Source organism: Muscardinus avellanarius, assembly GCF_963383645.1.
Source record: "Muscardinus avellanarius genome assembly, chromosome: 1".
In the NCBI taxonomy this organism is placed as follows: Eukaryota; Metazoa; Chordata; class Mammalia; order Rodentia; family Gliridae; genus Muscardinus; species Muscardinus avellanarius.
In genome coordinates, this window is record NC_137786.1 from 80428014 (window position 1) to 80444040 (window position 16027).

Consider the following 16027-nt stretch of genomic DNA (forward strand, 5'->3'; position numbering starts at 1 on the left):
GTTTCAACTTTCTCACCAAAATCTAAAACTGAAACTCATACAGGTTAAAGTACCAAGACCACAGAACTAAGCCGGTGGAGAAATCCTGTCGTCCCATGTGAAAACCTATGGTTGTTTTCTACTTTCACATGCCTGGCTCCCTTTCTATAGCGTTTATTTAATACTTATAAGCCAAAATAGAAAAGAAAAATGTAAACATTAAGACAACTAGATATTCAGCTGAAATATTCACTTCTAATAACTGGCCCACAGATACTGATTTTCCTTCTGAAAAATTTCCAGAGATCCTGCATCTTGTCAATCCACCCTCTGGAGCAGCCATTTAGGAGCACTGGTGTGAAAAATCTCTCATTACTTCTCCCCTGGCTGTTGGCTCTGGTTCAGCTCATGACACCACATCAGAGTGCAAGCTCTCTGAGTTCTTCTCTTCGGTCCTGCCCAGCAACTTGTCACACCAGCTATTCTCTCTAAATGTTCTCTCCCAAGTATTCTAGAGATCACCTCCTTATCACGATTGTTCTCCCAGTGCCTGAGCTTTACCACTCAGAGCAAATGTTTGTACTGATAACATGTTAATATGGCAGCTATCCAGTATGATACTAAGGCGAATTCATTTGTCCATTCCTTCATTCTTTCATTTACTATTTACTGGATGACTTCTAAGTGCTAGATCATGAGATACAACAGTAAACATAAATGAGCAAACAAAAACCATATAGTCCCTTTTCTTATGGAATTTATATAGTTTGTGATCATACAAATAAAGATCATATTACAGTTATAAAATGCAATGAAAGAAAAGAAAAAGATGTTCTCTGCAGATGTAGCAAAAAAAAGGGGGGGGGGACTAGTCTTTGGAGTTGATGAAAAGCTCCCCTACAGTTATATTTTAGCTAAGATCTAAAGAGAAATTGGCATTAACTATGTGAAAAAGGAAGACATTCATTTTAGGAAAAGGGGGAAAAAGCATGTGCAAATACCCTGTGGCAGAGGGGAGCATGGCATGACAAGGGAATAGGACAGGTTAGCGTGAGGAAAGCAGCGCTCACAGGGTAGTGGGTAGCAGACGAGTTGGGACAAATGGGTAAGACCCACTTCAACCTAGATCTTATAGACTGTGCCAACATTTTCTTATATTTATTTAAAGACAAAAATGATTCATTGGAGGGTTTTAAGCCAAAATATGACATGACAAAATTTGCATTATGGACATAGATTTGGCTCTGAGAAAATTCTGACTGCAATTTGGAGAATATTGGAAGTGGAAGTCAACATATAAATGGGAAGAAGGCTAAAAGGTCACTGAGTATGATAGTAGATATTAGGAACTGAAATGAACGAGCCTTATAGCAAGGCACAGGATATGTACAAGGGGAAGAAAAAAAAAAGATGTCCAGGTTTCCTCCGACATGCCTCTTGTTTGTGCAATTGGGTGGAAAAATCTTTAGCAAAGATAGGACTAATAGAAGAGGATCTATTAGAAGGAGAATGAGTTCAATTTTGATCATGTTGACTTTAAAGTGTCTTTGTGATCTGTGAGTGTAAACCTCAAATGATATTCATGTATAGTTGGCACCCATGGGTGTATGGTCTTAGGAGAGATTAAAATTAGAGATATGAATGGGAGGAGTACAAAGGAAGCAAAGGAAACCCTTGGAGTGATATCACCTATGAAAAGGTTACATTATAGAACACTGTAGATAGTCAATATTTTGTGTCCAGATTAAAATAGGTGAACCAACAAAGGAGACAGAGAAGCAGCAACAGGAAAGAAAAAGAAACTGAAATAATATCTCAAGGAGAAATCAGAAAAGTATCTCAAGATGGAGGAAGTAGACAGTGGTATCCTTTATCTTCATTAAGTAGGTAACCAAGGTCATATTCTTCAGCAACATGTAACAATTTGAAGAGTAAGGCTTTGTCCCAAACCTCATAACCTGCCCCTTCCCTCCTGGTTAACATCTAGCACAATTTCTTAGATGGAAAACATTTGTAAAATACATTTAGTAAAAGAATGAATTAATACATCTTGGTGAACTTAATAAAGCAAAAGGCCACACAGCATATTATATAACAGAGCCAAAGGTAGCTTAATACAGTTAGGCTGGAAAAAGATATGTAAGTCCAGGACGTGATTACATTAAGTAAAAGCAACTTAGGGAGAAAGCACAGTAGAAAGAAACATCTACGGCTCAGAATGGATTGGCCATGAATCAAAGCATGTTGTCCTCATAAAAGAAAATGTGCAGTGTAAAATGAATAGATTGTTTACTCAAGCTGATTATGCTACTCGGATTCAGTGTGTAGTTATGACCTACTTAGAAAAGAAAGACCTAAAAACTATTTGGAACTATTTGAAGAACCACATGAAGATGAAAGTTTGGAAAATAACAAAAAGAATTATAATGTAACATACCAAGTGACCAATAATGCTTGAAAATTTATACGAAAACACAGTGTAGCATTATTGACCTTGATAATGGTAAAATGCATTATTCTTTGTAAATCAACTCACACTGTTAGATTATACCACTTGCTAGGGACAATGAATATATTTAACACTGCTTTGAAGATACATTTATTTCCCCTAAAGCAAAATCTTCTAAACTGTCTTCCTAGAGTCCAGGAAAACATGAAAAATTCTGTTCTTATTCATTTCTATACTGTATAGTTTCCATTAGTAAACTTATAAAAAATGTATGGTCCATAGAGCTGTTTATGCATTTGTTAATTTCTTAATTTTTATTGGTGCATTGTAGCTAAACATATTAGTGAGATTCCAAGTGATACCTTTGCACATATACAGGACACACATCTCTCCATGTATTTCCTTCTGCACTCCCACTCCCCTCTTCTTTCGTCCCTCCCCAAATGCAATTGGCAACAATACACTCATATACAAACATAATATTGTTTGGTCTGTTTCTTTCCTCAAGCCTTATTTTTCCCATCCCTCCTCCTTTCCCCAAACTTCTTTCACTGGTCTACTGGTTTCTTTCTTCATTTTCATAAAGTCCCTTTCCCTTCTTATTTTTTTCTAGCTTCCACTGATGAGGGAAAACATGTAGCCCTTGATTTTCTGGCTGATCTCACTTAGCACGATGTTCTCTATTTCATTCATTTTTCTGCGAAGGACATCACTTTAATTCTTATTTTAACATTTAATTTCATGTCCTTCTCCTTGTTATTTCTGTTCCTTCTCATATACATATTTTTGGTACTGGGGATAGAACCCAGGAGAATCTACCTCCAAGCTACATCCCTGGCCCTTCTTAATTTTTATTTGAAACAAGGTCTTTCTAAGTTGCTGAGAATTTCACTAAATTGGTGAGACTGGCCTCAAGCCTTTGATTCTCTTGTCTCAGCTTCCCAAGTACTGGGATTACAGTTGTGTGCCACCACATCTAACTTTCTCAAGTACATTTAATTAATTATCTTAATTTGCTTAATATTGCTAAAATCTTAAATCCCCCCCCCTCTCTCTCTCTCTCTCGCCCTCTCTCTCTTTTTTGGTGGTACTTGGGTGGAACCCAGAGGCTTTCTTCCTCCGGGCTATACTCCCAGACCTTTTTTATATTTTATTTGGAAACAGGGTCCCACTAAGTTGCTGAGAGCCTCACTCAGTAGCTGAGGCTGGCTTCGAACCCGTGCGATCCTCCTGTCTCTGCCTCCCAAGCCCAGCTAATCCTTTCTCTCTTTTTGTGTGGTGCTGAGCATTGAACTCAGGGGCATTCTACCTTCAAGCTTCACACAGCCTTATTTTTATTCTTTATCTTGAAACAGGGTCGCACTAAGTTGTGGAGGGCCTTACCAAGTAACTGAGGCTCTTCGCAAACCCAGATTTCCCTGTCTCAGTCTGCCAACTACTGGAATTACAAGCATGCACCACCACACCTAGCTTTTAGTCAAATCCTCTCTGAAACAGTGTGTACATATAAATAAAAAAATTACTAAGATTCTTCAAAATATCAACTATTTTAATCACCTCTCCTCTTAGCTTTCCTCTCTCCAAAGAGATGAGCCTAATATGTTTTAAGTTTGTCATCATCCCAACCAAGGAATTTCCCAGAAGAGTTCATTTTAGTGGCTAAGGTGTAATGTTCTCCATATGGTAGCGTAGCATTGGTCAGCACTTGTCAATTGTGCCACCTTCCTATAATTGCTCCTCCCTGGTAAACAAGGATTCTTTTCATCCAGCAAGTTTGGGAAACCTGCAGATTAGATCCTTCCCTTTGACAGAAACACTACATACTAGCAGTCAGGGACTGTGCAAGGTTGAACCATAGAGACACTTCACACGATGAATAATTGACAATCTTATCCATGCAGGGGAATGATTTTTCAAGCACATTTATTAGCATCCTTTTGAACTACCTTCTTATTGAAAGGTGGAGGAGCAGCTGTCAAGAGCTTGAACTTTAAGGCCTCCTTCTTCTGGATTTGTTCTCTTCAGAAACTGTCTACCTATACATCATCTTTCTCTCCATAAAACACACACACACACACACACACACACACACACACACACACACACGAGTATTTACCCCACAGAACTTTATAGAAGGTTAAAAAGAGTTGATGCATACAAAACACTTGGATTTCTGTCTAGTATACACTTCTCATTTAAAAAACTGGGCTGGCTTGAATGGTTTCATATTTTCTAAGCCACATTTCCCCCTTCAACTCAAAATCACAATGATTTCTTATGTCATTGATTTTCAAAACCAAAGGTTTTATTGACTTCATACTGGTGTATTATTGAGTATTCCGTAGCTGATTCATCTAATAACCTACTATAACATATTTTCCATTCTTTTATAAGTAATGCTTAGATGGACACTTTTACATATTAAATTTTGTCAAAGCTGATCCCTGTGGCCCAAGCCTGCAATCCTAGTAGTTGGGAGTCAAGACAGGAAGGTTGAAGGTTAAAAATCAGCCTTTTTAACTTAGTAAAATCCTGTTTCAAAAAAATTTATATAAAAGGGCTGGTGTGTAGCTGAGTAACATAAGACCCCTGAATTCAATTCTTAGTACCTCCCTCCCCCCACAACCGAAACAACTAATCACCCAAACAAACAAACAAACAAACAAACACTTTGTCAACATATCTGGTTAATTTCTTATGGTTGATCCCTAGAAATAGAATTGCTAGAGGAAGGGGCAAGAGTATTTTAAAGTTTTAGGTTCAGGCTGGGCATGGTGGCGCACGCTTGTAATCCCCGCGCTTGGGAGGTGGAGACAGGAGGATAGCGGAGGTTCGAAGCCAGCTGTGCTGGCATAAGAGACCCTGTTTCAAAAATATAAAATAGGTCTGGGAGCTTAGCCAGGAAGTAGAAGGGCTTTCAGGAACCCCAGTACCACCAAAATAAATAAATAAATAAATAAATAAATAAATAAATAAATAAAGTTTTTGGTTCATGTTACTAAACTGCTGTTTTGGTCAGCATTCTCATTCCTGTGACTCAAAATACTCATCGACCATATCGTAGAGGCAGGGAGATTTATTTGCTTCCAGTTTTGTACGGAGCTCAGAACATGGCAGTGCGAAACAGAGTGGGACAGAGAGGAACCTGAAACTAGGAGTATTACAGAGGGTCACCTCAACGGAAATAAGTCCAGATACAAGTTCAAATCAGGCAATAAAACATAGGGTAGAACAAATGTGATGATAATATGGAGGATAAATGCTTTTATAAGTTTAGAAATTCATCAAAACCACAATTATTTGCTTAATCCATGCTATGAACACGCCAGTGGATTAATATGTTATTTTTTGTAAAAATTAGTATTAAAGAGTTGGCCATTTAATTTCTAATGATGTAAAAGTAAATCTCCATGCAAGAAGACAGGGTATTGAGATGACAGGGTATTGAGGGCATTCCATTTCTAGAAATCAATCATAATGAATTAGTCAGACATGCTGCCAAAGTTTTATGTATGAGTGAAGTGATATCAATACACGGAGGTCCTTGAAGACAGGGTCTATGTCTCATTAATCTTGGATTCTCTATTACCTACAGGAAGGCAGGCATATATGGACAAGCAGTATGTTTATTGTTTCTACAGAGACTTTTGTGAATGAAGTTTTCATACTTTCTATTTATAGGCGTTTCTCAACTTAGATGTTGAAATCACTGATGATGTATTTCCAAGATGAATAAAAAATGCATGGGAATTAACAATATCTCCTTCAGCTATGCATGAAAATTTTATTCTCAGGTACCAAGGAAAGGCACATTCCAATGATATATTCCACAAAAAAAATCAAACTGCCATTCTACATAATGCCACAAAATGTCATCAGATTACCGTGGAAGTACATCTCACACTTTAAATGATTTTTCTTATTTTTAAATGCTGTTAATTAAATAATAATAGTGAAATATTCTTCATAATTATAAAAGTTACTTCATTATCAACTTCTACGTAAGGCTCTGAGCTGCGTTACATGGCTAATCCACTTTTGCTGTCTATATCTGATAATTAACTGGAGAACTGTCATAATTCCCAGTTACACATAAAAAGGATGAATTTTAAATCCATTCGTTTAAATGGCTAGACAACAACTAAAATAGAACTAAATTTTAAACATTCACTGAACATCACTGAAGTTTTCCATTATATCACTGAAGCTTTAAGTTAGCAGAATAGTTATGAGAACCATGCCTTGGATTCCTGAGCTAAACGAAGTTCCTTGTAAGATATGTTTACATGCAGGAACCAAAAAGTGTCTATTAAACTTTATAAGAAATCATAGAGTTATAGCTCACATGGCATTTAGAAGTTCTTACCTGAGTAAAGAAGGGTAGAAATGTGATATGCAAGAAACCCAATGTAATGGCTGGTTGATAAATAATTTTTCAGACTCCGAAGCAGACTCATCCAGCCCATGCTGGAAAATCCTAGTGAAACACAAATAGTTGTTTCATAATACATAGAAAATATTGACTGTGAAGACCAATGAAATAACATTAGATTTTCAGTTCATATTCACTAAACAATTTTAGTGCAAAATGGTATTGTGCTAGAATGGCCAACACACACACACTCTATCCTCTTGGGATTTATTTTGTTAGATGACTCTGTAGTCAGATAGACAAGTAAGAGGAGCCATAAAAAACATAAATTGAGTTAAAATGTTCACGAATCTCCATTTAAAAATTCTTATAAGACTGTAACAATAGCATTATCATTTATTATTTTAAACCCATTACTAAATTTGTTAAAGATAAATGTATAATGAAATCACAATAAATACTACCTCTATCTCTCATAATAGTCTTTATATTCCATCGAATCATCCTCAACCTATATACAATAAATGCTAATATGTTGACATATTTGTTTCATTAATGTACAAATGTTTAACACGAGGTACCTCTTTTGAATGCTTAAGGTGATTTACAAATAGTAAATAATAAATGAGATTTTATAATTAATTTTGTATGCTCCCAAGGGCCTAGCAAGTGTCCCAAGGGCCTAGAGAGTGGTTATAAAAAGAACTCAATTATAAAATATATTCCTATAACTTAAACATTAGAATGTTTTGGCCAAAATAACTGTTCTACAATCATCTTTTGAAAGTAATTGCAGTATTTTTCTAAGTTGGCTCAAATTGAACTAGAAAGCTTGACATAATAAAAATAATTATAACAAAATCCTTCGTAGATAGCTTGGCTGATGAAATATTTTTATAACAATACACTCTATTTTTCCACAAAGTGATGACTGGGAATGTTTCAGAAATGGAATTTTTCCATATAGTACAGACACAATAGTTTCTAAAAGATCAAAATAGAACAGAATTCCATTTTGAAAGCCCATCCCTATCTTGTCACGCCATATCTTGCTTTTTGTAACCTCATATTTTCCAAATTTGACCCTTTTCTCTTCTCATTGTCTTGCTGAGCCAAATGTCTTCTAATTAAATATACTTGGAATTTCTTTTGGACTTTTAATATATTTTCTCTTACTTGAAAGACACTTTTTTCCACTAAATTTAAGATCAGAACAAAATTTTTTAAAAGGCTTCAAAGTCAGGTTGTAATATTTCCATTCCACGCAGTGCATTGTGTGAGTTAGAGGAGTTAGGCCAAGTGCCAGCATATGCTTTTCTAAGGTGTCTGGACTTTGTACCAGCAGTGAGGGATCACAGAAGAATTTATTACATGGGAGTGATAACAGTAGTTTCACTTTCTAGAAAAATCACTTTTAGAGTGGTCAGGAGAATAGAGGATTAAGAGAGGATCAAGGATGATGAAGATGATAGACAGCTCAAAGAAGAAGAGCCTAAACCAAGGTAAGAGGCGAAGGTGTAGGAGACACATATTTTAAAATGATTAATTAATAGAATTAACATTATTCATCTTCTTTTGGCAGGGGGTTGGGGATGACATGAGAGTGAAGATAGAAAAGAAAAATTAAGGGAAACATAGTAGCCTAGATTAACCCACAAGTATTTTGATTAATTTTAGATATGTTGAGAGGGCTGCAGACATTGAAAATACATCAGAGAGGCATCCAATAGGAATCTCAATTGACTGCTCTGCACATATAAGAAATACTTGGTTTGAGAATATTGGTATATAAGTCATCACATAATGTTGAAGCCATGTGATTGGGTTAATTCACCCGAAGAAAAATTATAACAAGTAGATGTTCGAGGGTAAGCCAGGAGTTAAAGTACATTCATGACGGTCTAGATTTTCTGAGATGTACAGGGACGGGGCCTACAGAGAAGAAGCTGCCCAGAGAAGAAGGAGCTGCCCAGAGAGTATGTGAAGAGTGCAAAAAGATGACTAGTGATATTCTCCAACAGGGTACCAGAGTCAGGAGACAGAGGCTAGGTAAAGAGGGAATAAGGAAGTGTCTGTCCTGCAACAGCAAGGAGGCTAGGAAGAAGAGGATGCAGTTACCAGGAGGCAGAGGAGCTGCAGCAGTGGTCTGAGGAGGAAGGTGGTCTCAGATAAACAGACAGTCCGGGTTAACAGATGGGACAGGAGATGAAGGACTTGACGTGTAAGCAGAAGGGACAGGCGGAAATGGACAAAGATGAATAGTAGCCTAGCCTATGTCTGTTTTTCCACTACTTCTGAGTCCTCTGCATGAATCTCATCTGTCCAGGTATCTGGCGGCCGTCTCATTTCCCCCAGGATAAGCACCTCATCGAGAATGCCCACTCTGTCTTGGTCAGCTGGCTTCATAGTTTGCCCTTTCTCAGAACTTTTTCTAATATGTCTTCCTTGACAGATTAGAGAGTATAATCTCTAACAATAATCTGCCTAAACCACATTCCTTCTCACCATCTCCCTATGCTCTTCCTATACTTTTCTCCTGCATCTTACCTCTACCTCCATCATTTTTTTATATTTAATTTTTTTTGATATCTACTCCATAACACAAAGATGGGAGCTGAGGGTCATTTAGAAGCAGTATGCAGGCACATACAGAAGCAATGGAGCCAGGCGGCCTGGGTTTGTATCCTGGGTGTGCTTTTCTATTAGATATGTAATACTAATTGTCAATTGTTAAATGGGGCCTAACAGATCAGTGAGAAAAGCCCCAAGTGCTCACTCAGGTAAAGGATTTAGCAAAGTGCCTCATGCATTATAAGGGCTCAACATAGATTAAGGTGTCCATAAAGTAAACTTGCCAATAGCTTTATAAGATGGCCTATGATTATCTGGGTATGGTGGTGCACACCTTCAGTCCAGTACATGGGAAGCTGAAACAGGAGGAACACAGGTTTCAAGGTCAGCCTTAGCAACTTAATGAGACTCTGTTTCAAAATAAGAAATAAAATAGGGCTAGGGGTGAAGCTTGAAGGTGGAATGCCCCTGGTTTCAATCTCCAGTACAAACAAATAAATAAAAAAAACACCAGAAAGTCTCTATCTCAAAACCGACTTCATGTTCTTAATATCTAAATGGTTGCCTCATTATAATTTTATTCTCAAGACTAGATAAAACAATGAAGACTCTAATATTAACAAAATGGGTTGACTGGTTGCAACATTTCTGAGACTATAAACTAATGGAAACATAGTATTTACCAGGACACTTTTGCCAGGCCCTAAACTCTCTTACTCCACTGACAGTTTCTTAGTCATTCTGGTAATAGTAAGGTTATTTGGCTATAAGAGATGCTATGGCAGATGTTTATGGTCTCAGAGGGGGTGGGATCTGTATAAGCATTTAATTCCACAGCAAGATCCCAAATTAGTTTCATTATTCTGGAGAGTATAACAGGGCGAAAATTGGCCCACAAGCCTCAATGGGGGAATGAAATTATGAGCTAGCTATTAGATAACCTCTAATGATGTTTTGGTATACAGTTAAAAGAGAGGATGCTCTGAATAATTCATAGCAGAGAGTAAAATACAATCGTAGGAGCCACAACATTATATATTTTTTTCACAAGAACATAAATGAAATCCTATGCAGCAAATTTAAATACTTTAAAAATAAGTAATTGCCCATAGGTTAAAACAGAATACATTTCTTCTTCTTCCCAAATTAGCAGACTGTAAAAGCGGCTTTGCTTGGTGGGGAGGGGGCAGTGAGTTTGGGACATTCCTTGCTTGTGTTTCTACTTGCACTTCCAGGAGCCCACACCTACCCTGTCATTAACATCATACTCTAGCTAACCACTCCATAGAGCTCAGCAAAGATGCTCTTCATTTTCTTTCAGCTTTCTGATCTACATCCATGCTTCTCCCTTTTCTTTTTTTCCTTAACAATGCTGATTGGATTCTTGGGTTTATGTAGCCAGCTGCTGGGATGAAATAAATTCAAGGCACATCAAAAGTGAGAACAATTGAAAGCTAAAAAAGATTTAGCTGGGTTTTCTGTGTTTCTCATGACACTGATTTTGGCCGCCCTCCCAGGAGACTAGGTTATCATAATATGATGCTAATGGAATTAATCTCTAAGAAGAAATTAAGGTAGCCCATGGATGTAGTTCTATGAGGGTGAAGAGTCAAGCACCAGATGTCTTGCATCATCTTTGCATGCCAAAGATGCTGGAGTATGGAGATGTTCAGTACATAAAAATACCAAGAGAAGACCATAACCTTAGAAGAACTGGTTTGAAACTTGAAGTCTTAAGACAGCACAAAAACTGCGGATATGTAAGCCTTTTTGATGGCTCTAAAATAACAAGCGAATACGAAGATGTAGAAATAACCAAATTCAATTCAGTGCAGGATTTAAACAGAATTCTAAGTCACTGCTTTGCTTAAAAAAAAAAAATAAAAGTGTTACCTCTGGAGCCATATGCTGTTGCTTAAATGTCATTTAGTGAGAGAGATCAAGGAAGGCACTTGGAGTAAAATACAGTTCCCTACCTTTCTTCTGCCCCCTGTCTTTAAATTCTCATAATGCAAATCACTTTCTGAAGCTAGAAGATGATCATTTTATAGGAGTCCACTCCTTTTACATTGGTTCATAGTAGATGCACAGTAAATATGTGGTTAAAAAAAAGAAGAAAAGATGAACAGAAGGTCTTGTCAGAACATGCGTAATGGGATAGAAGGTGAATTTGGGGGACCGTGTGTGAAGAAAACACAGCCGAGAGGCAGGTTGAAAAGAGGACATATGGTGGAGAGAAAAAAGAAGACCAGATTCCAGGGTGCCATGTGGACCAGCCAGTCAGAGACTCAGGGCACAGTCATCTCCAAAATCAGCCACTGGCCCTCTCACAGATACAGTGTTGTATCTTATTAGGACTACCTAGAAAGCTGTTTGATTCATGTGATTTTTAAAAAAGATATTTTCACTTAAAATTAATATTTTCAGGGAGATGCAGAGAAGGACCTACCTTTTTCTGAGCAAAATGACTAAGAATAAATTTTAAGCCGGGCGTGGTGGCGCACACTTGTAATCCCAGCATTCGGGAGGCTGAGCCAGAGGATGGCGGTTCGCAGACAGCCTCAGCTACTTAGGCCCTTTGCTACTCAGTGAGACCCTGTTTCAAAATAAAGAATAAAAACAGTTGGGCAGGGGGTGTAGCTCGGATGTAAATTGCCTCTGGCTTCCAGCCCCAGACCGGAAAAAAAAAAAAAAGAAATTTTACTTTCTGGATCATTTTGCATTCAGACTTATTAAGCTATATAATCCACATACCACAACTTAACTGTCTTCATAGAAGACTTACATGTGATAGCATTTTGGAGAATGCAAGGTGAATATTTCATATTTCATTAGGTCTCTTTCCCTGGAAGACAAATCTAATATACTCTGTTTATACTATTCTAACAGAAATCTACAAAGGCAAGTTTTAAAAGAACATACCTTTTTTTTTTTTTCAAACAGGTTTTACTCTTTCAGAAAAGATTTTAAAATCATGTAATCCTGCCCTGGGACTTAGTGGTCCTACAAAATCTCAGAAACTGGTAAGAACATTACATTTATCTGTCAGAACAACTTAAAATAAAGGCAGCCAGCTTCTACAAAGGCATATCGTGTAGAATGGTGGATACAGTTTATAAAAATCCAAGGCCATAAGCATCTGCTTATTACTTCTTTTTGGTACTGGGTATTGAACCCAGGGGCTCTACCTCTAAGCTACACCTCCACACTTCTTTTATTTTTTCTATTGAAAAAGGTTCTCGCTGAGTTGCTGAAGGAAGTTTACTCTCCTGTGTCAGCCTCCCAAATACTGAGATTATGGGCATGTGCCACGATGATGCCTCGCTTGATGATTACATATTACCAATTCCTCAATGCATATGATTAGGTTTTTTTTAACATGGAAGAGAGACAAAGATTTTTCTAAAATGCTAAAATACTACAACTTTCTATCTTAGCCGTGAAAAGAAGCTCAGCAAGTTAGAGTTCTTTTAAAATACACATATTTCCCTCTGGTTGGTAAAGAACACGCTGCCTGAAGGATTTCCTCTATCAACAGAACACAAAATACATCTCAAAGATTAGATTTATATTCTAGAAAAACAATGCAACATGAAAAGATAAAATATGTGATTTTTTTTATTGGTGCAATGTACTCATACATCATAATGGTATAAAGAAAATACTTTTGTAGACATACATGCACACATCGCCCAGTTAGCCCCTACCCGATCCCCACCCCGTTCCCTCCCCATCCCTCCTTCCCATGCTTGACTTAGTGGTTGACATCTAGTTTTATAGCAATTTATCCAATATTAACGATGATAATCTCACAAAACAGTTTCATTTGTCTGATACCAAGCTTTTGATGACTAAAAGATAACAGTTCAATATTTCTTTTTGCTTTCTTTCTTACCAGAGAATATTTTTTTCTTTTCTTTTTTTTTAGGTGAAGCTATCATACATTTATTTATTTATTTATTTTTCAGAAAAAAATCTATCCTGATATGGAATATGGACTCTAGATACCCAAAACAATCTCAAAGAAGAACAAAGCTAGAAGATGTATATTTTCTGATTTCAAACCATATAAAGCTACAATAATTGAAACAGTGTATTTTTTAATGGAAAAATATTCGAAAGGAATTAATGCGTATCTGTATTTTTGTTTGTGCTTGAATGCAGCACACCTCTCTCTGTTTTATATTAAGAAAATGCAAGGACAGTGCTTAGTGTAAAAATGTTCTACAATCCTGGTTGAAATTAGCAATTTAGATTTGCTGAATGAGGTTACTGTGTACTATCTAATGCACAAATCACAGTGGTTTGACTACTTGCATAGTTGTTAAAAAATGTATCCAAGGTCATAGGTTAGTAATAATGAACGTATGTTACATCATTGTTATTAAAGTATGCAATCTTTGATAATAATTTATTTGTTTTACAAATGCATTGGGGGGTTAAAATTTTTCAATTCATCTGTGACAAACCATGAAATTCAATATTGCTCACCATGACCAATCCATGAAATTTGTCAACTTTGTTCCTGATTTTCACAGGGCCTTCCTCTTAGAATGAAATGACCCATTGAACCAAGAGCATAGCAATTTTTTTCATCTCCAGTAAATCAGTTCAGTTTAACAGGATTTATTATGGGCTTCAGACTTAAGCTTTTTATGATTATGAACCATTATGTATATAATCTCAACCTTATGGTAATGTATCTCACTGTTTCTTCCCTATCCTGAAAGAATTCTCTATTTCTAAAATTAGTTCTCAACTTAGGTTGCTAGAATGAACAATCTGTAAGCAATGACTTTGATAAAAGTCAAAGAGTAGGTGAAAATTATAGGGAAATTGAAAGAAAAATAGGTAACTATTCTTAAATATCTAATATAAAATCTTAAATTTTACTGAAAAACCAGATTTGGATATCACCCTTACCAGAATGTTATAGCAAAGAATATCTTCCCTAACTTTTCCTAAAAATTAGAAACATAGCACAAAATTTGTACTAGCCAATAAACTAATATCATACAATTATTTTGTCTTCATAAAAGTGACAATTCTGGAGGAGGATTTAAATAAAATAATACTAATGTTTTAATTATAACATTTATTCCAAACTCATCTATAACATTGCAAATCTGAATCAAATTAATCTTATTTGTTTGGTTAAGTAAATTATTTAAAAATTTTTTTCAGTGTAATTACTCATTTCTATTTGTACCTGCCATTACTTGTTGAGACACTAAAACCTAATATTAAAATTTCAAATTTAGCCAGGTATGGTAGCACATGCTTATAGTCCCAACCACTCAAGAGGCTGAGGCAGGAGGCCTGCAAGCTTGAGAACCGCCTGAGGAACATAACAAAATAAAATCAACATAACAAAATAAAAAGGGCAGGAGATGTAGCTCAGTGATAGAGGACCTCTGGGTTCAATATTTAGTACAGGTGGGAGAGGGCTGCATATCTATAGCAGATTTATTGATATTGTGGAACCATTAGGTTTCTTTCAGAATTGGAAATATTTTAGATTTTTTTCTTTTGGTACTGGGAATTGAACCCAGTGACATTCTACGTCTGAGCTATACTCCCACCCTATTTAATTTTGTATTTTGAAATCGAGTCTGACTAAGATGCTAAAGGTCTCAGTAAATTGCTGAGGCTGGCTGCAAACCTGTGATACTCAGCCTCCCAAGTACTGAGATTACAGGTGTGCATCACCAAGTATGCCACCATGCCCAGCTAGAATCTTTTTTTTTAAGTACTAGATATTGAACCCAAGGGCATTATACCTCTGAGCTATACCTCTCATCCTTTTTTATTTATTTTGAAACAGTGAAACAAGGTCGTCTCACTAAGTTGCCAAGGCTAGTGGCAAATTTACAAATTTACAATCTTTCTTTCTCTTTCTTTCTTTCTTTCTTTCTTTCTTTCTTTTCCTTTTTCCTTTTTCTTTTTCTTTTTCTTTTTTTGGTGGTACTGGGGTTCCTGGAAACCCTTCTAACTCCGAGCTATACTCCCAGACCTATTATATATATATATATATATATATATATATATATATATATATATATATATATATTTTTTTTTTTTTTATTTGGAAATAGGGTCTCTTAAGCCAGAGAGGCTGGCCTTGAACCTGTATGATCCTCCTGTCTCCACCTCCCAAGCACAGGGATTACAAGCATGCGCCACCACGTCTGGCACAATCTTTCTTTCTCAGTTTCCCAAATACTGGGATTACAATTGTGCACCACCATGCCTGGTTTAGAAACATTTCTTAATATTTATTTTTATTAGAGAAAATTGATTTATGTAAAATTAAAAACTAAAACATTTTTAAAACATCAAAAAGCAACTAGATATAATTTTCTTTTCTGTGTAGTATCAAGCAATGACTAAGATAAGCAGCTCATTAAAATACTTTTATCATCGATCTTATAAAGTGAAGCTAAAATTGGTTTTGATTATTCTGGAAACTGTTCAACTGAATGAGATTGACCAATGGAGATATAAGAAATTTGGGGAGATTAAACTGTTTTGAGAATTAAGAACCCCCTGTTGGTTGGTTCTAGTTTTATAAAATGGCCCAATTCACAATATCAAGCATGTATTTCAGTCAGCCATAGTGGTGCATGCCTGTAATCCCAGTACTTGGGAAGCTGATA

General features: G+C 36.3%; 1 protein-coding gene across 3 annotated transcripts in view; it reads right to left on the reverse strand.

Moving 5' to 3' along the window:
- KIAA0825 overlaps nucleotides 1-16027 on the reverse strand; it is a gene marked incomplete at both ends in the record, with an annotated part of 378820 nt that overhangs the window by 279821 nt on the left and 82972 nt on the right. For all 3 annotated transcript variants that reach the window (XM_080697642.1, XM_080697640.1, XM_080697641.1), the window contains one exon: nucleotides 6795-6905. In XM_080697642.1, the coding sequence (XP_080553768.1) occupies nucleotides 6795-6905 (111 nt within the window). The remainder of the gene's footprint in view (nucleotides 1-6794; nucleotides 6906-16027) is intronic.